This window comes from Acipenser ruthenus, chromosome 3, assembly GCF_902713425.1.
Source record: "Acipenser ruthenus chromosome 3, fAciRut3.2 maternal haplotype, whole genome shotgun sequence".
Lineage (NCBI taxonomy): Eukaryota > Metazoa > Chordata > Actinopteri > Acipenseriformes > Acipenseridae > Acipenser > Acipenser ruthenus.
Window position 1 is genome coordinate 77,618,005 of NC_081191.1, and position 26,254 is coordinate 77,644,258.

Consider the following 26,254-nt stretch of genomic DNA (forward strand, 5'->3'; position numbering starts at 1 on the left):
CAGTATGCTTGGTTTTAATGAGCTTCCACTGCTGCCAGTGCCTACATCTTCGCAAGCAGGGACACAAACTCTTCACTTAACTGGATTATTTCCCTATTTTCATTTTTACAGAGTTGTGACTGTTGGTGTCCTTTTCGTGTTTTCTCCTTTTGGATTTGTAGCTACGATTCATTTTCATTTTTACAATTAAAATAACAACTTGGTACAGGTCTGAATGATCAGTTATCTTAAACTTACCTATTGTTCTCGTTTAATTGCTTTGTAAATCATGCTCTGTTTCAGTCATCACATCCTGGCGGCTTTTAACCAGTAACCTGTCCCCCTGAAACATTTGTTCCAATGTATTTCTTACATCCACTTGGTGCTGCAGTGAGAAAGGTAAATGGTCTACCACCAGATGATAATACCCTCTGATCTGGGTTTGACTGCTTAAAAAAAGAGCCATCTTCCCTGTTACAAGTTAGTTTCAGTCACGGTGGACAAGACAACATATCTGGCAGGATTTAATTTAGGCAAGTGCTCCATATCCATGACTGTAGGGATGGAAACTCTAACTGCAGTTTGATCCATTCCAGGTTTTATCATGAACTTAAAACGCAGACAACACCATCAATTCAGTTAGGAATAGTCAAATATGCCTCGACCATTTATTTTTTAAAATAAAGAACTGCATCCCAAACAACCTAAACATGTTGTAAACCTACTTTCAGGTCTTTATACTACTGTGCAAACAATTGTATAGGATAAGTCAACATCAATATTAAAATCAATCAAGCTCACAAATAAAAAATAAAAAAAACACTGTTCTTTATATCTATATGCCAAATATATTACCCAAATAATACTAAGGGGCATGTGTGTGTGTGTGTGTGTGTGTGTGTGTGTGTGTGTGTGTGTGTGTGTGTTTCTAGTTGATATAGGCCCTGTGACCAAGGAGGAATTACCCCTAGTGGTTGGAACTAAGGGCAGCAACAGAGAGGGTACGTGTTTGAAATCCCAGATTAGCCACTTACTGTGAGACCTTTGAGAACACTCTGGGCCTTAAGTACTACCAACTCCAAAACTACAAATAAGCAGAAATTAACCCGGAATATTCTATTCTGCATCTCAATGATCTCCAACAAAATGAAAGCGCAAAGCAATGATTTGAAAAAGGGGATTCCACATCTCTGTGCTGTATACCACCAGTCTGGGGTTTACCACAACACATCAGTCCTCCAAACTGAACCCATTAATCTTAAAAATCCAAATGAAACCTGACAGGCAGTCTCCAGACAATGTTGCTTGGCTTACTTTTACAAATCTGCAATTTTTCCACCAGCCATCTGCTCTCTTGTCTCTCAATAAGTATATCTACTGAACAAAAAGGAAGCCTACAATGACTGCCTACACAGCATACAGGAGAATGACAAAAACAGCTGTTCTCTCTCTGCTTCACTGCCCGAAAACGTTTGCTGGGGCTGTCACTGTGCTGAGACGAAGGTTTGGTTTGCTGACTGATTCGACAATAACCGTGACAAAGATTATTAGCAAAAAAAAAAAAAAAAAAAAGTGCAGTGCAATTCATTGAACACCCATCCCTACACTATACTTAGGGCTTCTGATTCTCGGTTTTAACCGATAAAACCCGATAAAACACCCCCCGATACAAAAAAAATGAAATCGGTGGATAGCCAATAAACACCGGAAAACACCAGAAAAACTGTGAAAATGTTTAATCAATTCACGTTGACTCTACCCTATTCCCATTAAAAAATAAAACCGACTACAAAAATAATAATAAATACATTTCCTAGTGCTGCTGGGCAATGTCCCGCCTTCCTGACTTGGATCTATCATGGATTTGTTCTCAATACTTGAAACCTGCCCCAACTACTGATTGACAGCACATTTCTACATTTCTATTGGAGACTGCTTGAGAGATTTAAAACGAGATTACAATCAGGATGAAGGCTTGTTAGCGGGATTTCAAGCTGTATTACAGTTAAAATACGGAGGATTTAAAACAGAATTGTGGCGAAATGTACAAAAATGCCTACACACAAAACCCCCAGAAGAATGTGACCATAGGGATTTTGTTGTGGAAGACAGCAATGGAAAGAAGGTAGAACTTAAGCGTGCAAGTACTGTCGAGTTACTACTATACATATTTTGACAGAAAAACAAAATGCTCAAGCATTTTGGAAGTAACCGAAAACGCTAATTTAATACAGTATATCAAAAACAAAAGCCCTGAAAAAAACGATTTACATAAAACTTGAAAACAGCGAAAAATAAGCACCAAAAAATACAATTAATAAAACCCGAAAAACAGAAGCCCTAGCTATACTGGATCTTTTAACACCTTACATAAAAGTTTAAACAACTTGTTTGGGAGGGTAGTTGGAACCTAGTGGCACCATTTGTTGTGATGTAGCAATAATGTAACAGAGCTAATCATTGTTCCTGTTGGAGATTTGGCCGGCTCATTATTCTCTTGTTTCTTAAGTTGCTATCATTAGAAACTGAATGACCTTCCACAACAATATTCAGTCCCCTTAAGGCTAATTCCTGCTGCAGCGTTTCTTTCTAAAAAGCCACTCAACATCACCTGGCAGGAACAGGTCAATTCCACTGCAACAGCTGCGATAGGATTTTAAATCTCTGATTACTTTAAGAAGCTGCTCTTTTAAAGTGCAATCTTGTTTTTCTAAGTTGGAATGGGTTATGTTTATCTGCAAAAACACAACTGCCCCCCCCCACCACCACCACTAAGATTTTGTCTACATAAGATAAGGCTTTTTAATACAGGTTGAGGCTCTTTGCAAGAATAGCCAGTGAATTCCAAAAGGCATCACTTTACAAAAGGTGGCAAATAAATAAAGGTCACAGTATATTACTTTCTTATGCAAACAAGAATAGAAAAGGTCTGAAGTTCCTGGATTAAAAAATTAAACCAGAACAAAGTTGTGAAAGAGAAAAGACATGTCAGCAACACAGGTCTGAACCGTCTTTTTTGAAAACATACACTTGTTTTCTTTTAAACAGAGAAATAAAAAACATCTCAAAGAAACAGCGACGTGTTGTGTGGGCAACTGAATTATACTTAATGTAATCTTATTAAATTAAATAATGTGGGTAACATACAGCACCCGCCTCAGCTGTAAATACACAGTTAGAGCTGGTAACATCAGATTATCATGACTGACATCCTCTGTATGTAAAAAAACAAACAAACAAACAAAAAAAAACTAATTAGAAAATGTATCCGAGATTTCCTTTAACCTGAGGGCTTAAATCTCTGATAAAAGACCTTGAGTGTTATATTTCAAACTTGTTGTTTAATCACTGTGCCAAATCAATCCGCCCGAAAATATGTAAATACTTTTTTTCTGCGTGTTGAAAGAAAATCTACATTCTTGTACACACCCTCTGAATGTCGTCTGTCAATGAAGACTAATTCTTGCTTCCTTTCAAATAAATAAAAAAAGAGAAAATAGTGTTTGCTGTCAGTGGCAATACAATAATAGCTAGTCTCCGGTTTGAATGACGAATTGAAGAACTCGATGCAGTCTGGTTACTTTTTTTTTATTTCAGCATATCACAGTAACAACACAGGCACAGCACTCTCTTCTCTAAAGCCAGGAAGGAGGCTTTGACTATGAACACACAATGGGAACAAGCTATTGAACTACAAGACATATTGACAACTAGATATTTTTAATCACAAACTTTTTTTTATTGATTTCGCTAATAAATGTTATTACCTAACAATAACTTAAAAACTGAAACTTACACGTACATGCACTCAAATCCAAATTTAAAAAATGATAGAAGTTAGCTGTACTTTTTACAACCTGACTTTAATACACAATAAATAAGGACTGGCAACAGAAAAGTTTTTGCTTACCCTCTGCCTGCAATCCAAGTGAAAGTCATACCGATGCAGGCATTCACTGTCAATTCCAACGGGTTTTTTTTTTGTGGGATGTCTCATTTTTCATACGATGCCCAATGGGAGAGAACAAGTTATGACCTTCATCACTTCTGACAGCCACTTGTAATGTTACACTGAACCTTTCAGCCACTGTACATTAAGTAACTGTCACATCGGAATGTGAGGAAGGTATAAATAAATGGGAAAAACTTGCATTCATCAGACTTCAATGGTGTCCAGTAACATTTCCATATGCTTTCTTTTATGCTGTATGGAGAACTCCCTTCATGCAAAGGGGTTTTATTTTTAATGTGGCATTCATCACAATCGCATTCCAGAATTATGTTTTATTCTCCCACTGTCCCACCTGTTGAATGATATTTTTTTAACAAAAAAAAACAGAAAATATGTGAGTTTGTTCTATCGCTTAGTACTTTTGGCTGTGAAAAAGCTATTATTTTCTATGAAGGGGTACAGTATAAAAGCAATAACACCCTAGAAATTATACTGCAAAATACCTTAGAGAATGATGAAGGTTTTAAGAAAGTGGTAAGTGTTAACAGTGTCAAATTTAAATACAGCATATGCCCACTGGTTTATATAATATGAATGCAGTTTTATCACAATTATATCAGCAGTAATCTCTATATGTTATACAAATAAGTGGGACTTATGCACATACATTAACACAGGTGGACAAACAAATCCTTAAAACTAGTCTGCACTCCTGATTCAAACAGGACATCTCCTGTGACTAGTTGCAGCTGCAGAAGGTTTCACCAAAAAGCAAATAGCATGCGTTACACAGAATATATAATATTTACACCACTGACATTTTCAACTTGGATTACCGGTACTGTAATATAAATATTGCTGTACTTCTGTTCTGCTGCGCCACCCGCAGGCCTAGCAATATTATCCACCTGTGTCATCAATAGAAAGGACTGAGAATCAAACTGGTCCATAGGAGCTTTTTAACTATCACAAAGCAGGCACCCTGCCAAGCAGTACTTACATTGATTTACATCTAGACTGAGTCAGCCTGGCTGGGGAATGAACCATAAAAGCTAACGTCACCGCACCAGCATATTTAATAACAAGGATGTATGTGGCATAAAACATTATTCTTTGAGCATACAAAATTCAGATCTTACATTCATCCAAGAAAGACTGCGAGGACACTGCTGCAATGTCTGCATCCTTCAGCTCCTACTTGAATGGAATACCTATTCTTTTTCGGCTCAGTAAAACACAAAATACTGTAGGTGGTGCAGCTACAAGACATCAGCATTCGTCTTATCGGAAACATGGAAATCAGTGCTGAAGAGAATACAAGATACTTCATTTTGTAGCTATAGCAGCTTTTTCTGCTGTCTTGTAATTATGAAACAATTCAAATAAATAGAGGCTGTAACGGACATTTAGAAAAAAAAAACCACTGTCAGCATATAAATAAAACAGCACTAAACTAATGCGCAAATAATTCATCAACTCTCCCAGGTAACTGAAAGAAATGATTTGCTGATGCTGCAGTGCTCTGGAAGTTCTGTGTTTGAATGCATTAACAGAACTGTAAGATAGGTTTGCTGCTGTCCAAGCACCGTTCTTGGCTCTCTGTCTTAAGTGCACACAGACAGCTCAGCCATCCCCTGCCAAACAGACTAAAAGTGGTTGCTTAAGAAACCAAATTCTATGACACCAATACATAGATATTAAAAAACAAACAAAAACAAAAAAACAAAAAAAAACAAAAAAAAACTTTAATTTTATATATGCACCATTCAGTGCAACCTCTCAGTACTACTTTTGTGCTCGGAAAGAACCGTGGTTGGAGATGTTCATTTTGAAACATGATTGCTACAGGTTTCGAGCTTTACAGCACAAATCTAGTAGGGCTTTATCTCTCAACTCCATAGGGATTTATCATTCTGTGATGGTTAAGTTAGATGTGAAATCTAACAGGTGTGAAATCTCTACAGATTATACAATGGGAATCATTTGGCTATTCCTTTAGCATTCATAGGGTCAAACACCTTGAGTACTTCCACTACTGTACATACCTTGATTTCTACAAGAATCATTGGAGGAGTGTTACTGAACTGCCAATTACCATCACTGCAGAACTGATGCATACTGTGCCCTCCAAACTACTGCAAAAAAGACCAGCTTCTCAGATGTCTTTGTGTTGTTTTGAATCAAAATGTCTGGCACATTTCAGGTATGACACACAGATCACGTTTAACAATAATTTTTTTTTATAAAACAGAGGACACAGGGTTTGATATAAGAGGACAAAAATGATGCTTTCATATTATTATTTTTTAGTTTGTTTTAATACTAAAATGTTGAATAAATATTTTGAAAATCACAGATTTTAATGCTCAACTAGCTTTATCCCTTATAAGAAGTCTGTACTCTACAGTCAAAACATATTGACACAACTAATCACAGTTTTTGTTTTGCATAATTGGGAACAGGTGGTCATTAGTATGCAAGGCTGTAGTCAGTCAGACTTGTAGGACTCGTGTCCGGGACTCTGACTCGAGTTGCATTTTTCGTGACTTGGACTCAAGTCACGGTCGCAAAAGACTTGGACTCGACTTTGTGAGACTCGGAGATATTAACAACAAGTCCTTTTTTATTTTCCATTACACAAGTAATATTACAGTTACTAGGAAACTGTGCCAAATAAAAACCCACCCAACAAAACATTAGCCAATCACTGGTTAGCCTTGTTATCGTTGCAGCCAATCATAGAAGCTAGTTAGGTTGTAGAGTAAACACACACAAATCCAACTGCAACCATAGCAGACCAAGTTTTTTTTTCTCTCTTTTGCATTACGTTTTATATGGAATAAATAATGTCAGCATGGTAAACAAGTAATTAATTATTTGGCTTTTAATTAGCCTTTCTCTTTATTACTTTAAACTGTGTTCTAAGTTTTTTTTAAGCACTGTAGAAATACATAATTGCATTCTTGAAAAACACATATGAGCTGAGCTCCCTGAATCTCTGAAATATAATTATGTGTTACCACTGAAAACAATAGATCATTGGTCTCCTTAATATTTACTGAAAACAAAAATTAATGAAAAAAAGAATAATCATATAAGTTATAATCATACTTTTAGAGCTTCTTAACTCATATCAGAAAGTTGCTGTATGATTACACATTCAGTTCTTTGCTTCTAATCGCCACTCGTTCCCAGCACACGCCATCACTGTTTGCAAGCATTGTCAATGAATTCACCTGGCAAATTCAGTCACAAACTAGGCACTAAAATCTCAAATCGAAAACTGCCTACCAAACAGGCAGAAATATCAGACTGGTATGACAGAGCTGACTGACAGCAAAAAAAAAAACAAAAAACTGAAAAACTTAATACCACTCCATTTACCAAAATGAAAATAATGTATAATGGATGTGGAAAGAACGCATTAACAATACGCTGTGCAGCATCAACCTAGAAATCTGTCTGTGTGAACTTCACGTTTTTATTCCATTATGAACCTACACAAAGGGGAAATACATAAATATGTTTGTGTAAAATAGAAAAGATAAAAAAAATACATTATCTGAAATCTAATTAACTGAAGCACAATCTCGTAAATGCATCATTGTATTATAAAAGTGCAAATGCAATGAAAGAGAAACATAACGTTTCTGTTTTGCAAAACAAATAATACAAACAATACTAAATTAGCTATTTTAACAACACAGTATATATACAGTTCTGGCAATGTCTAAATCAGATTGGCAGATTTTACCTGAATTGAAGTTAAAGTAGATGCTATAGTCAGAGATGAAAAGTAACTTTAATGTCTTACTGGTGTAGTGGTACGCGTTAAAAAGTGGTACTCGCGCATGCCTAAACAACTTCCGCTAAGAAAGCAGGGAAGCGCCCATTCAAATCTGGTACGTTATGCTGTTTTCGGTCTTTTACATTTTTTTTTTTTGAATTTATCCTATTTTCCAGTCTTTTACGTCGTTTGTAATGTAACATCATATTTTTCCACCATTAAGAAAACAGTATGCAAATATTTATCATATGCAATACATTGGGTCTTGTACATTTTTTTTACTTGTGCAACTTTGAGGTGGACTTTAATTGTTTTTTCTATTTAATAAATTGGTTTTCTGTTTCCAATTTAAGTTTAAAAAAAAAAAAAGTATAATTAATGGTCAATTTACCTCTTTTTAACAATAGGAAAAAACCTGTTAGATCGGAATTGATTGCACGTGTACCAAGATCTGACAGTTCACCACTTGCAAGTTTTGGTACGCATACCACACGATGTACCACTTTCTAACACTACACCGGCTCATTTAGGCCAGATCGCGGCTTCTATCAAAGTGAAAAACAACATCCACAAACTTGAACTTGAAGCTTATCTATAAACTTCAGGTACATTCAAACTGTATTCCAATTCCAATTCCAAAAGATGATAGTGACAGACAAGTTGAAAAAGACATGCACATAGAATAACCTACCTAGAAAAAATAAATTGAAAATCATTTGTTTATTTTTATTTATTATTTGTGCATTTTTCCTGGGGATATCAGACAACGTCCGTTAGGTAAACTGTTCCTCCACTACTACCACTAGTTGAATGAAAATTGATTTGAGTTTGTTTCAAGGACTCGTGACTCGGACTCGAATGATAGTGACTCGGACTCGACTCGGACCCTGATGACTTGGACTCGAGGTTTGAGGACTGGACTGCAAGTCTGGCTATAATACATTATCTATCAACAGGTTCTAGCCACTTCATTATGAACTATAAAGAAATAAACATGCACATCATTAAGCAAGATTATGCAAATGAGCTAAACCAAGTGCCCCATCACGTTCCAACACTATATAAGGCCTAGAGCAGTTAGCTGTCAGGTGCAAATCTAATATTGTTCAGGGTTGATAGTGGGTGGGGTATTAGATTTCATTACATTTCCTATATGTTCACAGTAAACACGTTTAAACTCAAGCGACTGGGGACCAACGTGGGTAAGGAAGAGCTGCAAAAAAGATTGGGACAACAATGATCAATTGGATGATGCAATATGCTGGGGGTTATGCAAAATTGAATCCCCTTTGTAAAAAAAATACCCATACCCCGTATTTACAGGACGTAGATACACACAGGTACAGTGCGGACCAGAGACAGTGTTTAAAAAAATATATATATGACAGAAAGAAAACCTCTAAGAATGATTAGATTGTGTTTCTACTAATATAGAAATGAAAGTCAACAATTTCAATTTACTTACAGAAGAAGTCAAGCATTTCAATTCATTTATCATGATCAGCAACTACTAGCAAGACATTTGGCAAAACTCTGAAACATTAATCAAAGTTTCCTATAGTTTTAATTTTCCTACAGTTTTCTAAGACCATTACGTGCTCCTTTTTTTTGTATTCTGGGACTTACACATTATTCCAAAACACTTGACAATCAGCAGGAAGCAATCTAAAACTGATTTTAAGAATCAAGTTAGTTATATTATGTCTAATTCCCTACCTATAATTACCATTAGCATTTGACTCATTTTTCCTATTCTTTTCTTTACTTATGGTCTGTAGCCACTTGCTCAGCCAGAAATAAGAAAGAGAAGGACATTCAAGGGCGAGCAGATTTGTTTGAGAACTACCCAGCACTTTACAACGCAGAGCTTTTGCATATCAACCAGGAGGAGGCTCCAGAAAGGCAATGTACTGAAGACCAAGACTGCTACTGTTAAACATGCTTCCCTTTAGTTTACTACTAATAAACATTTATAAAATCCAGAAACTATAAACTAACATTGTGCAGCTGACAAGTACTTTTCCTGATATATTTTTTATTAAGAAGCAATCACATTCTGACTCAATGGCATTCTGGTTACCGTATTCCTTCGAATTTAAGATGCCCTCGAATTTAAGATGCAGCACAAATTTCCCACCTTCAATTTGAGGAAAAAATAAAACATCAAATAAATATGCATTTACAAAGATACCTCAATTACGTATACATACCGATGAAGTTTGAGGTCGTTTGCTATCACACAGAGCATTACAGTTATGAGCTGCTTCTCATTTCCAGTCGTGATTACTCACACCTGTTCTTCTCTGTGAACTGTGGTATTGCTTGGCATGTCGAAAAAAACGGGGGACTGATCAGCATTTCCGATCTGTCCAAGCTGGTACTGTTTGTTAGAAACGCTGAAATTGTAAAAGCTTCTCTTTGAATTCCTCAGGAAGCTAATGATGCTTCTTTGAAAATGGCTGCCTGTACGTCATGAACGATTTGAGATCGGGCAGTAACCTTCCTGCTAAATGAATACTCATAGGTTGGCCTGTAGAGTGTAATTGCCTTGCTATTTATCATGATGCAGTGTCAACATTTTAAAATTATTATTTTTTTCATCTCTATTTGGAAGTTAAGAGTTATAGTTTTAAATGTTGATAAACAGCATCATAACCAACCTCTGATGTGATCATATATATATATATATATATATATATATATATATATATATATATATATATATATTTTTTTTTTAAGTGTAAATCTAAAGCAGTTTTATTAACAAAATAAAATTACATTTATTCTTAATTTGCTTGTGTACGTTACCTGTAGAATGATAAGATTTTCTGTACTACTAAGTACTATAGCACATGAGAAATAATGTTTAACGCCCAATGTTTAATGAAAGGTATTGTTTTGAGGCAACTGCACTTTATTTTTTTAGCAACTTACTAGCAAACCCTGCAATTCCTAAACAATATCATAAGTCTTGTGTGTTGTACCCAACAATATATTTTGTTCCCTCCAAACAAACTTTGTGATCTTGAATGCTGTAAGGTTACTTTTCTGCTCAGTCGCTTAACTTGTCATATGGGGGAAAAGGAAGCATGGAATAGGCCTACAGCAAATTCAAAATGACTCAATTTAAATATATACAAGGCATATCTCAAATCGAAATTGTATTTATTTACTTTAGAATTATACAGTATACTGTAAGTATTTTACAATGTATACCTGGGCTCTTACTGGAACTCTTATTGGGAGACTACCTGTTCAACAGTTTATTTTGAAGAGCATTTCATGACCTACACACTATTCAAAAGCATTTCACAATCAGTAGGTTTAATAAGGCATCTATCTAAAAAACATTTTTTCTACTCTCTGGATAAGGAGACAGATAATATACATATAGAAAATTCAAAATGGCGCAATAAAATGTAATTATATACTAGGTATATCTTCAATCAAAGTTGTGTCATAAAAAAATAAATACAACAAAAATTGTGAAGGAACTGTCATTTATAAGTATTTTACAGTTTCTACCTATAATACTTAATGGGCCTTCCGATTTCAATTCACAACCTTAGCTGACAACTCAAAGGCCTGCAGCGGAAACTCAAATTTAATATGTTATATTGCACTAGAAGCAATTTGAAATAAACCCTCTTTCACATCAAAAACAGCAATATGTCAGGCTCTCAAGAGTAGGTGTATTCAATTCTGTAAACTGGATGATAAATATCTTTAATACAGTCGATCAGATACGTTTCAGGTCTTTTTAGATTTGTCATTGGTCACGAAGACAAGTGTTCAGGGTTTTTAGTTTAGTCTGTAAGTGAAAAGCAGAACCACGCTATAAAACTCCCTTACAAAACTGTACTGTGCCAGTAATCTTTACTTTTCTAAAACAATGTCAAAAAAGAGGACAACAAACTTGAATTGTATGTTTAACAGCTGTGAACAAGGCATCTAAGCAAAATCTACTTTGAAGAAATGTTCTTAAACAAAATAGATAGCAGCCCTCCGATGAGGATTGGTGTTATTATTTATTTATTTATTTATTTATTTATTTGGCAGATGTCTTTAACCTGGGAACACACACACATACATACATACATACATACATACATACATACATACAGAGAGATAGATAGAGAGAGAGAAAGAGAGAGAGGGAGAGAGATCTGCACTTGTCTTTAAAGCATGTTTTAGAAACAACCATTGGCTTTTAAGGTTTATGTCTGTAATACAATATGAATGGTAAATGCAAAAATACAGGTTTTTTGCCATTTGACGAAACATGATTACATTTGTTAGGCTCACCACATGAATCAGACCACTTAATTCGTTTTGTTATTTCAAGTTCTAGCATGCTAACACAAGCCTGTTGTTTGCTCAGTACCAGTGTGTTTTGCCAGTGTAAAAATGAAACACTTACCTAGAGCAAATTCTGACCATGTTTGCTCAGGACAAGGTTATGTGTACACGTGAAATGTATCATTAGGGTTGCCAAATGGCCCAACAATTCCGATTTTAAATATCTGTGAATTGCGTGAGCAGCTCAATAAATGTGTTGAATTGTTTAATTGCGGCGCCGATTCTAGGGGAGCATCATAACAGCGTGTATTAAAATTGTATTGCTTGAAATTTTATACGGTAACAATATCTATCAAAATAGTGTGATTCCGTTGTTATAGAGAATTAATGCGCTCACCCGCACTCTTTCTCATTTAACTTTGTGGTTAAGTTTCTATTTATTTAATATTTCTACCTGCTTCACAAAGTCCCGCCCCAATCAGACAAAGACAGCAAATCAGCGAGCTGTAGAGGTCTGATTGATGGAGACAATCCTCACGGGAAAGTAATTCCCGCCCCCCGGACACAGGTGTGTGCTTTTAGTAACTTGTTAGCAAAGCCATTCAGTGCCTTAGCGACAGCTCACACTCACTTTACATGTTCAGTAAAATCAATTCATTTGCAGTTAGAGGTGAATTAAAAAATCTGAACCGTCTTAAAGTCTCCCGGAATTATGGGGCCAGTTGGCAACCCTATGTATGTACCGTACTCAGGACATTAACAAGCATACCAAGTATAAGGATCTTTTTTTCTTTTCCAAATGGCAACTGCATTAGTGGTGAAAATCACAGGATGTTCTTGCAGTGTATGATAGGCTAACAAAACTGTCAGATACAGCATCACAGACTGCGCAATATGGAATACTGTTTCCATACAGGTCAAGATTAACAACATAAATTGGTAATGAGAATACTGCAATGTACCAAGAACTTTTGAAATTTCTATTGCAGCTGCCGCACTTTTACAAAGAAACACTGAGTCACTTATTAACATTAATAAATACAATAAAAATGCTGTGGAAAAAAATCAGTTGTATGAGCAGCAGTATTAAGATCTGCTACTGTTTAGACATCCAAATTAGACTCCATTGTAGTTTATAGTTGGGTCCCAGTTGCTCACCTTGTAAAAGCACTAGTGCCTGGAGTTCAGAATGAGTCAAGCAAGTGAATCCTATTCATGCTGAGTTGTAAGGGGGCCCGCATAGAACGATGCATTGGCCTTTGTGCATCTGCAGGCTTTGGGAGGAAAACCAGCTAAGAACAGTTCCTCATTGCGCTTCAGTGACCCCCACAGGCCTGGCCCTCCAACAAGTGCAGGTGGAGACTTACCATGCTGGGCTTTGTCTCCAGGGTTCAGTAGCTTGGTAGCATCCATTGTTAAGCTTTGGCAGATAAAAAGAGTGATTTAACAGCGGGTGCAGAGGTGTTCTAATCTTCAGACCTCTTGAACAGTAAATTGGTTGCAGTGGTGAGACGCAATTTGAACTGGGCATTTCACATTAGGTAGAAAAACACGGGTGTAAAATAATTAATAAAAAACTAATACAATATAAATAATCATATAACTGAAAGTAATTGTGGGACATTGCAGCTTTCCTTTTTTTTTTAATATTCTCTCCAACAGAAACTGTCTGACACCAGCACTGTAAAAATATTAAGCAATATGTTTTTTTTTGTTTTTTTTCTTGTCAGGACAACCTTGAAGTGCTTCAGATAAGATAAGCTAAGCTTACCCACCGTTGGATATGGTCAGCAATGGTACAGATTACGAATGAAATCAGGCTTGGTGTATTTGCTGGCAGAGTGTGCCTTTGAGAAATATTCCCCACCATGTAAAGTTTGTAAAAATTGCCTTATTAAGCTAAAGATCCCAGAGATTGATAGACTAAGTACAGTTGCAAGTGTGGCGGAAAAAACACACACAGCATAGTGGAAAATGTAAGGAGGAGACCCAATATTCCTGACCACCCTGTTATCTGAATATGTCAGTTCTGGTGGGAAGTGCTCACCTGTGCCTTTGACCCCATGCCCAAAACTTCTCCGAATGAGCAAACTAACTAATGAGGAGATTAGCTATTTGTTAGCCTAGCATACACAAGCACACATGATTCATGCTTCCTTCTGTGTTCTGGATGTTTCCTTGCTTCCATAAAAAAAAGAATGTTTCTAGAAACACTTTGCCTTTCTCTAATGAACATTTTATTAACCATGTTTTAATTTAAGCGATCTACTCTTGCTGAAGAATGTGTTTGACTGCTGCACAAATGGACACATGTATTTATATGCACATCTGTTTTTATACCATAGTATTGCAGTGGTACCACTTAATGCAATTTGAACGTTTTTCTCCATTTCCGTACTGTACAGGCTAGGATCAAGCAAGACTATAAAATCCATGTTTAAAGCAAAAACTGTGTAAGTATGACAAGGGTAATAAAGTAGCCTATTTCATGCACACCTAGCACAAACCTTGCAGCCATTCTTTTTTCATTGCATACTTCTTGTCTGATGCATGCTTCCCTTGCATCATTCTAGCATAACCTTGGCGTGTTTTGTATTGTATTGTTTTACTTTAAAACTTGCATTTAGGGTCCTTGAAAGTCTTGTTTGCGCATAGCATGATTCTTTCCTTTTTGATACTGTGCCAGTGTACTCTGGTCTTGCAATGCATTTTGTGGTAACCTCCCTTCCCACTCAACCATCCTTCATGAGAAAAAGATGCACTGGTTGCAGTGTCTTTCTTCTAAAGTCTTATTGGCACTTGCAACAGTGGGTAAATGTGGGTTATCATGATGTTGGTCTCTTACCTGCTGCTTTCATATTCTTTGCTGTCTTTGTCATTTTCCTGGTTCTGCTCTCCAGCTCCCTGATGTTTCTGTACAATTCGCATCCCACCTGCTTTTACTAAGAGGGAAATAACAAAACACAGCATCAATGCCCACTAGAAAGGCCACCAACACTTAATTTGACAATACCAGAGTCTGGTATTAGAACAATCTACTGTAGGGCAAAAATCGACATGTATTGTTATACAGCAGGATGCCAAGTAGCTATTCCCAAGTAACACACATAATTGCCATCATTCTGACTCTTTGAATAGGTTAAAATCCATGACTTCAATCTTAAAGAAACTAGCAGTAACTAAAAAAAAAAGAAAAAGTTAAGGAACTGTCATTTCTAAGCATGTTACAATGCACACCCATAATGGGACTTTAACTCACAACCTTAACCGACAACTCAAACGCCTGCAGCGGGAACAACAATTTAATATGTTATATTTATACTGCACTGGAAGCAATTTAAAAGAAGCCTTCTTTCGCGTGGAAAACAGCTAGATGTCAGTCACTTTAGAGTGGGCGTATAATAAACTGGACATATAATTTACAAAACTGTTATTGTGCTATGAAAGGTCTGCGCCGTTTGTCTTTCTAAAAGTAATAACACACTCTGAAAACTAATTGAAAACATGAACCACCAGCATTTGAAATTCTTCATTAAAACCCCTCACTGGATACTTTGTAAACCAGCTCTTCCTGCCTTGGAATAATCTGAGTCCAATTCATGTTTCCCTAAATCGCCAACAAAACGTCACGTACCAATTGGGTAAAACAAAAAACTGCTTTCACTGAGCTGTATTTAAAATGTTCCGTGTCCTATAAATCAGTTTCTTTTTACTATTTTAATCTGAATTATCTGAAATGACACAAAACAGAAAACTCAAATTCGTTATTTTTTATTTATTTATTTTTTTAACTGCAAACTTGCACAAGTTGTAAAACTATATTTAAAACAGTACAAAAAAGTAACTCTAAGTTTTACGTGTTGCTGATAGATTCTGCAAATGTATGATATTTAGGAGTACGTGACCGATGTATTCCTAACAAAAATAACACAGCCAGTACAAGAAATCAATATTTATACTGGGTGTAAAATAAAATATAACTTGAAGTTTTGATTTAAAAAAACAGATAAACATGCATAATACCAGCAGGGAGGTGTCCAGCTTTTGTTTCCGTTTTCTCTTTTGGTGGCGATGACATGTTTAGTGAAAAGTTTGTTTAGTTGAAAGCTCCCCTTCAGATCTCCCTTGCTGACTTGCCTTCTGAGTAGCCACGATCCGTCAACGTGGCTTTTTCCTGCTTCCTCTGTTTGGCAAAACTCCTAACGTGATGACGTCAGAAAGACACTACAGCGTCTTTGGGTTGCACAAGACTCATGTAAGTGTTCACGTACATAAGTACAGTAAATACTGTAATCAAATCCTGATAACATTTGTTCTTTGATGTTATTGGTTGTTGGCATAAATGTTTCAAGGGCAATCTGTAGTGCCTGGTTAGGGGGACCAGGACCGTCCCCCTTTTCCCATCAACTGTCCCAGTGTCCCGACATTAGTCACCCTAACTGAAAAAACGTCACGGTTTGCAACGGCGCTAGATAGCACTCTTTATGTTAAACGACCACCAATCATAATAAAATGTTGTTCCAGAATAATATTTTTCATATCGGTTACTATACTACATTACAAGTATGACAAATGAAATAAATTAAAGGTAAAAATAGCACTACATGTGGTTAGAACATGTAGTTACAAATGTGGCCACGAATTGGAAAGTGAAGGTGCAGTGTTGAGAGGTTATTGTCTTTTGTAAGTTCAACGTGAAAATAGTAATACAGTAGTATTAATAACCACTATATATATATATATATATATATATATATATATATATATATATATATATATAAACACATTGTATAGTTTTAAAATTATTTAAATCCGAATCTGAGCTTTGAAAATCATTCCCTATCTTTTATGGGCCAATGCATAACAGACTAGTACGGAGAGAAAAAAAGAAACCTAATTTAAATAAACTGCTGGACACCGCTAGCGACGCAAACTAGGTATCTTCATTCTGTAGATAGGCTTCTTTTTATTCCATCGCCGTCCTGTGTTCCTTGCACTTAGGCAAAAAAAAAAAAGTCCTAAGCTTAGACAAATAACATTTTAAAATAATACGGCTGCAGCTTGATAGGTGCGGCCTCTGCCGTCTCGATATGATGCTGTATCATGTGAGTCCGGCCTGCTCCTTCTGAGCTGGTAGCGAAGCTGTTGTGGTACTCCAACAGCACCTCCCGCAGCTGGTGCCAGACAGTGGTCACTGCGGCTAGAGTAGCGTCTTCTCCTGGCCTTGGCGGCGGCTGAGCTGGGGTGGCGAAACCCTGGTTTCGGGCTCTGGCGCGTTGGTTGGGTTGGTTGGGTTGGTTGGAGTCCAAGTTGGGCTGATCTCGGCTGTCTTTGGCCTGGGGTGGGGGAGCTGTCTCAGGCTCTGTGATTTTGTGTCGGGCTGGGCTGGGTTTGGTTGCAGTCATTGGTCACGGGGGCTTGTTCCCTGGTGACGGCGACGGCTGGGCCCTCCTGGAAGTGTTGGGTCCCCGTCTGGAGATCCTTCTACTTCTAGGGGGAGTGGAGCTCCACTCCCCCAGCGGTCGCTCCTCCGCCTCCAGTGGCTCCATGTCATCTGCCTTCGCTGTTTGGCTTACTCTGGGTCTTGTCTCCCCTGTGGCTGCCTCTCGCTCGACCTCGAGCCTGCACCTCGGCAACCCGGTCTCTCAGCCATCCCCTGAGGTTGCTTCCTCTTGGCCTGTCAGGCTGTCCCAGGCTCTGTCTCTCGCCCCTCAGTGCTGACTGTCTCCGTCTGCTCCATCCACGGCAGTATTATTTTTTCCTCCATCATTTTGGATAGTGCTTCACCCTGCAAGATCACGTGCATTGAAGCTGTTCTCTGGTTTCTGAATTCACTAGTTGTCGTGCTACAAAATTGCAAAAAATAGGATTCAATTCTATTTAATTCACGTCGCCCCCTCGTCACATGTCGTGTAGCCCATGGTGTGAAAGATACGTATCAGACATATAGATTCTATACATTTTGTCGCATCGCTGTATATTTTCACTTGTAACATCACGTCTGGTGTGTTGTGGCCTTTACTCTTCGTTTTCTTATATATTCTTATGCATGCCATTATAACGTTGTCATTCATTATATTGTGTCTCTGTACTAATTATACAACCTATGTAATTAAGTGAGGTGTTGCTCTTAATTAGAGGCAATTGTTTTTTATGTGTATGTAGGGTTTCTTGTCTTGCCCTGCGAAGGGCTTATTGTAGTCATATTGTAGTTTTTTAAGAATATCTTCTGTGCCGGCAGTTGCTATCATAAAAAGTATGAAAATAATTACAATATTGTTGTATGTTTGATTTCCTAAAGTACCTTAAGCCATCTGTAAACCTCACAACTGTCGGCTATACTGGACTATGTGACACCCAATTGTACCAGTACTTGCATCAGCTTGTACTTGCACTGAACTGCTCCACACTTTGCCGTATTCTACAACTGCTCTTAATTATAACTACTTCCTGTATCTTGTATTTGATTTTACTCTTACAGGTATCCGTATTCACGTTTTTTGTAATTGCTGTTATTTTAAATCATTCTCATCCATTCATCGAACTTACATGTTCATACTTGTATAAGCAAATATCTTTAATATAAGTTAACTGCCCTTAATTGAACCCACTCTTAATGTAATTATTTACTGTATTCCCTATTTTTTGCTCTTATTTGAATTTGATCTTTTTGCTACTGATTTTATTGTACTTTACAACTGCTCTTATCTGTAATATGATACTCTGTAATGTGATATTCTGAAATGTGATACTTTGTCCTGTGATATTTTGTAACAATTGTAAGTCACCCTGCTATTTTCCAGTCTGTCGGTACAAACCCTGTGTCGAGAGACTGTTGCATGATCTTGGTTAGCGGTTTGTAAATAACTTCTTTCATTTCTTTGAGTACTATTGGGAGGATCTCATCTGGCCCAGGGGATTTGTTTATTTTAAGAGCTCCTAGTCCCTTTAACACTTCTGCCTCTGTTATGCTAAAGTTATTTAAAACTGGATAGGAACAGGTTGACATGTGGGGCATGTTGTCTGTGTCCTCCTTTGTAAAAACCTGTGAAAAGTAATAATTTAATATATTTGTTGTTTTTTTTTTCTTCATCTATGATTTTGCCATTTGAGTCTCTTAGACATTTAACCTCCTCTTTGAATGTTCTCTTGCTGTTATAATATTGGAAAAACATTTTGGAATTGGTTTTAGCCCCCTTATCAATATTGATTTCTATCTCTCTTGGCCTTTCTAACTTCCTTTTGACTTGTGTTTGCAGTTCCAAGTACTGTTTCTGTGTACTTTGTTTTTGGTCCCTTTTAAACGCTCTGTAAAGTGCCTTTTTTTGTTGAATATATTTTTAAATGGATCTATTTAACCATTTTGGCCATTTTGTTTTAGATTTAGATTTGTCTACTTTTGGGATATAATTGTTTTGCGCCTCTAGTACTATATTTTTAAAAAAACAGCCATCCTTTTTCTGTGGATGTTTTCTCTATTTTACTCCAATCTACTTCTGTTAGTCTCTGTTTCATACCTTCATAGTTTGCTTTTCTAAAATTGTTAACCTTAGCTTTAGTCATTACTATTGGGGTTTTAAAAAATACTTAAAATGAGACCATGTTGTGGTCTGAGTTTGCCAATGGCTCTCTGACCTCTGTTTTAGTTATTCTGTCTTCATTATTTGAAATGACTAAATCAAGGCATGCCTCCCCTCTAGTCGGTGCCTTGACAAATTGCGTTGGGAAGCAGTCATTTGTCATTTCCACCATTTCAATTTCGTCCATCGTGCTCCCCACCGGGTTCTCCCATTTTATACGGGGAAGTTGAACTCCCCCATTAGTATGGCTTCCCCTTTTCTACACGTATTTCGAATGTCATTGTATAACAGATTATTTTGCTCAGCGTCTGAATTTGGCGGTCTATAGCATGCTCCTATTATTATGCCCTTTGAATTTTTGTCCATTATTCTGACCCATATTGATTCTTCATTGTTTTCTTTGTCCTGATTTAACACCTGGGCTTCAAGACTATTTCTTATGTATAGTGCTATCCCTCCACCTTTTCTGTTCTGCCTGTCTTTCCTATACAGTGTGTACCCACTAATATTATATTTGTCTCCTCTCAGACAACCAAGTTTCTGTAACACCTATCACATTGTAGTTACAGTGCCTTGCATAAGTATTCACCCCCCTTTGACTTTTCCGCATTTTGTAGTGTTACAACATGGAATTAAAATGGATTTAATTAGGATTTTTTGTCACTGATCTACACAAAATAGTCCCGAATGTCAAAGTGGGGAAAAAAATCTACATATTTTTCAAAATTATTTACAAATAAAAAACTGAAAAGTCTTGATTGCATAAGTATTCACCACCTTTGCTGTGACACCCTTAAATAAGCTCTGGTGCAACCAATTGCCTTCAGAAGTCACATAATTAGTTGAATGGAGTCCACCTGTGTGCAATTAAGGAGGGATTGTGGTCCAGTGGTTAAAGAAAAGGGCTTGTAACCAGGAGGTCCCCGGTTCAAATCCCACCTCAGCCACTGACTCATTGTGTGACCCTGAGCAAGTCACTTAACCTCCTTGTGCTCCGTCTTTTTCGGGTGAGACGTAATTGTATGTGACTCTGCAGCTGATGCATAGTTCACAACCCTAGTCTCTGTAAGTCGCCTTGGATAAAGGCGCTGCTAAATTTAAAAAAAAAAAAAATTAAAGTGTCACATGATCTCAGATTAAATACACCTGTTTCTGGAAGGCCCCAGAGTTTGTTAGAGAGCATATCTAAACAAACAGCACCATGAAGACCAAGGAGCTATCAAAACAAGTCCGGGATAAAGTTCTGGAGAAGCACCAATCAAGGTTGGGTTATAAAAAAAATATCCCAAACTTTGAACATCCCCTGGAGCACCGTTAAATCCATTATTAAAAAATGGAAAGAATATGGCACAACCGCGACTCTGCCTAGAGAAGGCCATCCACGAAAACTCAGTGGCCAGGTAAGGAGGGCATTAGTCTGAGAAGCAACCAAGAGGCCAATGGTAACTCTGAAGAGCTGGAGAGATCCACAGCTGAGATGGGAGAAACCGTCCATGGGACAACTATAACCCGGACGCTCCACAAAGCTGGGCTTTATGGAAGAGTGGCGAGAAGAAAGCCATTGCTGAAAAAAACCCATATCAAATCCCGTTTGGATTTTGCCAAAAGGCATGTGGGAGACACAGCAAACATGTGGAAAAAGGTTCTCTGGTCTGATGAGACCAAAATTGAACTTTTTGGCCTTAGCGCAAAACGCTATGTGTGGCGCAAAGCCAACACTGCTCATCACCCTGAGAACACCATCCACACGGTGAAGCGTGGTGGTGGCAGCATCATGTTATGGGGATGCTTTTCATTGACAGGGACTGGGAAACTGGTCAGGATTGAGGGCAAGATGGATGAAGCCAAATACAGGGAAATTCTAGAGGAAAACCTGTTTCAGTCTGTAAGAGACCTGGGACTGGGGTGGAGGTTCACCTTCCAGCAGGACAATGACCCTAAACACACAGCCAAAGCTACAATGGAGTGGTTTAAAGCCAGGAACCTGAATGTCTTAGAATGGCCCCGTCAAAGCCCAGACTTCAATCCGATTGAGAATCTGTGGCAAGACTTGAAAATTGCTGTTCACCAACGGTCCCCATCCAACTTGACAGAGCTTGAGCAATTTTGCCAAGAAGAATGGGCAAAAATTGCAGGATCCAGATGTGCAAAGCTGGTAGAGACTCACAGCTGTAACTGCTGCCAAAGGTGCTTCTACCAAGTATTGACTCATGGGGGTGAATACTTATGCAACCAACAAATGTTTTTTTTGTTTAATTAACTTTTGTGTCACAATAAAAAATATTTTGCACCTTCAAAGTGCTAAGTATGTGGTGTAAATCAAATGGTAAAAATCCCAAATGAAATCCATTTTAATTCCAGGTTGTAACACTACAAAATGTGGAAAAGTCCAAGGTGGGTGAATACTTATGCAAGGCACTGTACTTGTTAGTGCAGTAGCTTCAAGTTCTAACATTTTGTTTCTGAGACTTCTAGCATTAAGATAAATACATTTAAGAGTTGTTGCCCTTGTTTTGATGTGGTCTCCCTTCTGTTTTTTTTAGTTTTCTCTCCCCTTCCTTTCTAGTTTAAATGCTTTTGGACCTCCTCAAGTATCCTTTCTCCGAGTAGATTGGTTCCCTTTCTGTTTAAGTGCAGTCCGTCCCACCTATATAGATAGTCCTTGTTGTAGAATGTGCTCCAATGTTCAAGAAAGGTGAAGCCTTCCTGTGTGCACCACGATTTCAGCCATGCATTTTGATTTTGTATTTCCAGCTGTCCATATGGTCCTTCACAAGGTGCCGGCAGTATCCCAGAAAATACCACAGTTTTGGTCTTGTCTTTTAATTTCCTTCCTAGCTCTCTGAATTTGTTTTGCAGGGATCTTGGCCTGTCTCTTCCAATGTTGTTTGTACCGATGTGGATGACTACTACCGGGTCGTCTCCTGTTCGATCTAGGAGCCTGTCCACGTTCTCACTGATGTGCGTGACAGAGGCTCCTGGAAGGCAGCACACTGTTGTAGTAAGGGGGTCCAAACTGCGAACTGAACTTGCTGTGTTTCTCAATATGGAGTCCCCAACAATCATGACCTCCCTTCTTTTTGCTGCCTGGTCAGCACTGTTTACAGGGTCCTGGATGTTGTTCCTTTCATTCTCTTGATGTTGGTTTTGGTCATCTAAATGCTGAAGTGGCTCAAATTTGTTGGATGTTTGGATTTCTGGTGGTTGTGTTTGACGAAGTTTATTTTTTCTCCTGCTTCTGCCTATCTGAACCCAGCTGTTTCGACTCTCTTCCATCTCCCTGGTGGCTTTCAGTCTGCTAGGGGTGCAGACTTCCATGAATTGTGGGTGTGTCAGCTCCTCAAGCTCCTGTTGCTGTCTCATTTCCTCCAGCTGCATTTCTAACAGACTTACTCGTTGAAGCAAGTCCTGGATCGTGCGGCACTTTACACAAACTCATTACTACACCATCTCAGAGTAATTACTGCCAGGTGACTGTCTTTCATTTTGAGCTCCTCATGTTCAAACAGGGATTACACATTTCAATGAATTTAATGAAGATGTCATTTTATCAAGTAATAGAGAGCAATGGGAAACAAGTTTTTACAAAACAGGTCAATAAAAGCTGCACCTGATACCAAGCCATTCACCATCTCCAGTGCCAGGTCATTACATACCCTGGTACTGTGGCCCTCTCTAAATCCACACTGCTCCTCACAAGATGGGTTGTTATCTTTTAGACAGGCATATCATTTTAGTCTGAAGATTCCTCTCCAGGGCCTTCAGTGACATGTAGTAAAGATATTGGTTGGTAGCAATTTTGGTCTCATAGGTCCCAGTCATTATGGATAAGCACACTCTTAGAACAAATGGTTCTATATAGAACATTTTAACGTTCTTTGGAGGAACCACAAAATGGTTTATTATAGTACCCAATGGCTCGATCACATGAGCTTTATAGGAAACCTATTGGCCTTACTTAAATGACTACTGATTGTTCTCAAAGTAACAAAATGTAATACTTACGTAATACTGTACTCACTATGAAAAGTGGTGGTGTATTAAACTCCTTTGAAATGCCTGTCCTTCCCTTTCTTCTGGTCAAGGTCCAATCATAATCTCCCTGGGTAAGACGGTGGGGGGGGGGAGTACATGTTTACATTTGTATATATACCAAATAGAGGTAAGCAAGTGGAGTTTTTATGGTTAAGTTGGATGTACAAAGTTCATTTCAACGGATGCATTTCTTCATTTGGCCTGGCATGGTTTCAGGCGAGTATGGATGGGGTTAAAATTCACCATCCAGCTAAACTCGTGAGAATGCGTGGTTGGCAGCTAATGATTTATTGACAAATTGGCTGTCGACCACACGTATGAGAAATCAAAATGTGGTTGAGGGATAAAATAGGTAATTTATAGCCAGTTATCCGTCGACCACAATATAAAAACCAGCAGCTTTTGCTGACCTGGGTTGGGTTATTCAGAGGAGGAACGTAAAAGTAAGAACTGAAAATATATAAATACAACTGCTAAACGTCCTGAATTATTTCCAGCACGGTACTGGTTTTGTTGATTATTTTCTGTTTGTTCTGGCCACTGTGCTGTTTTGTTTTGTGTAAGTCTTTCGTTTTGTTTTGTTTAAACCTTTTATTCCTAATTATTAAAGAAAGTGCGCATTTTCGACTCACCCGTAGTACTGTGCCTGTCTGTGGTTACGTCCTGGTCTGTGATATCACCACTTGACCATCCTGTCACACAGACAGTGCTTTTCATTAAACCGAGTCTTTCTGCTATTTATCTGGTAGTCTTTTGTATCACTGCCATTTTCAAAGACGTCAGCATCCTATCATTTGCTTCAGTTTCTTAGTTCAAGATGCTGGGGCATTTCCGTCCATCCCATTTATTGACATTCAAATTCATACTTCCCATTCTGTACTGGTTTATGCCTTCATACTTTCCTGGTTTTAATCAAAGTCATCTGGATTGCTGTCCTTCAGATTTTCCAATTATTCTTTATGAAGTGGTGCATCTGCACCTGCATCAGCGTGGTGATCTCAGCAGCATTTATCATCTCCTTGATGTTAAAAGTATTGGCAGACGGAATAATGGTTTTGAACTGAACATCAGTTCATACTCTGATACACATGGTGCCTTGAGCAATTTTCATTTTATTATGCCCAGAGCAAGGGTGACCTTTAAATTTATATTCCCTTGAGTTTTTCAAGTTGTTTCCTCCATCGTTTGGGGTGGAGGATGGGTTGACTGACTCTGAAGCAACAGCCTTGTGCATCTTATTTGTACTATAACTGTAAATGCAGGTAACATTTTACGGCAGAGCGTATTTGATGTACTATATTAGGTGTGTTGACAATTCAAATGCAATTTCTCAACTAACTAGGATTTTCTATGATATTTATAATGAATATACTGTATATCAATGTATAATACAGTACATATACACTTCTTTATATTAAACACTTGCTCTAACATTATATATTTAGTGATTTTTTTTCCAAAGCTACTCTACATCCAAGTCTAAATGCTGTTTTAAGACTAGTCTAAATTGAAACAGATTTTTCAAAGCAAGCACAAGTCTAGTCCAAGTCTAGTCTGAACCTATTCACACTACTGTGATATACAGTAATCCTTAATTTGTAGCAGATGTTTCTTATTAATATATATTTTTCAATGCAGCACAGTAGCAATTTTATGGTACATATTAAAAAAAAATATATATATTATTGACTATTTTGACTTAATGTTATGGTGCATCAACGATTTTAATATTTGTGGATGAGAACAGATTTTTATGTCTGTGTAAAAGCAAGCAGCTAAAAGAAATGATCGTCATTTTGATATTATGCTTAATTATGAATGCACTGCAGCTCATATATTATGTGAAAGAAACAACCTAAACATTAACCCTCTAGAGTTTTTATTTATTTAATATTTTTATAATTAAAGTTGTATGGTGTAGAAATAATTACCATTCAATATTGATCCACTTCCGTCTTGGCTAGCAGAGCATTCACCTTTCTATTTACCTTTCACGCGCGTGGGAGTATGGGAGTACTGACCAACGTAACCAAATTGGCCATGTGTTATGAAAAGGTGGCCTGTCTGCTTTGCGTTCATGTAGATATAAAGGCCGACCCTGGTCTCGGATTGCAGGCCCTGGGCCACATCGAAACGGTGGCCTAAATCTGGGCCTGCCCTGGGCTGCCTTTTCTTTTTTGGAGTGTTCACATATGAGAAAAGGTGGCCCTGGGCCTCCTTAAGTCGCAAGTTTGAATGGGATCTAAGTTAGACTTGGCAACTTCCAAGTCTAAGTCAGTGTTTAGGTGTGATACAATACAATTACTTTCAAAACAACAATTTATATTTTTATACTGCTGATCAAAGAAAACAACATCTATATTCCATAGCAGCAGTGCACAGCGGCATACTGACTTAATGGACACTATGGAATAATTTCTTGCTAGTTTTTAACCTTACAAGTGTAGTTCTTAATTTTAGAAAATGTGCCTTTGCCCTTGCACTCATTTCTAAACAAGGTATTTTGTATTTTAAATAGAGTACATAATTTAAAACTATTTCATACATTTCTAGATTCACAGGTTGCACATTGTATTACCAAATGTAACAAAGACAGATCTGCTAAAATGTGCAAATTGAATG

General features: G+C 37.6%; 1 protein-coding gene across 1 annotated transcript in view; it reads right to left on the bottom strand.

Moving 5' to 3' along the window:
* Window positions 1-16,251, bottom strand: part of dap (death-associated protein) — a 35,193-nt gene extending 18,942 nt beyond the window's left edge. The window contains exons 1-2 of the mRNA XM_033992186.3: window positions 16,041-16,251; window positions 14,863-14,959 (exon numbers count right to left, since the gene is read on the bottom strand). Of these exons, the coding sequence (XP_033848077.1) occupies window positions 14,863-14,959; window positions 16,041-16,095 (152 nt within the window). The 5' untranslated portion in view covers window positions 16,096-16,251. The remainder of the gene's footprint in view (window positions 1-14,862; window positions 14,960-16,040) is intronic.
* Window positions 16,252-26,254: the final 10,003 nt, after the last annotated feature.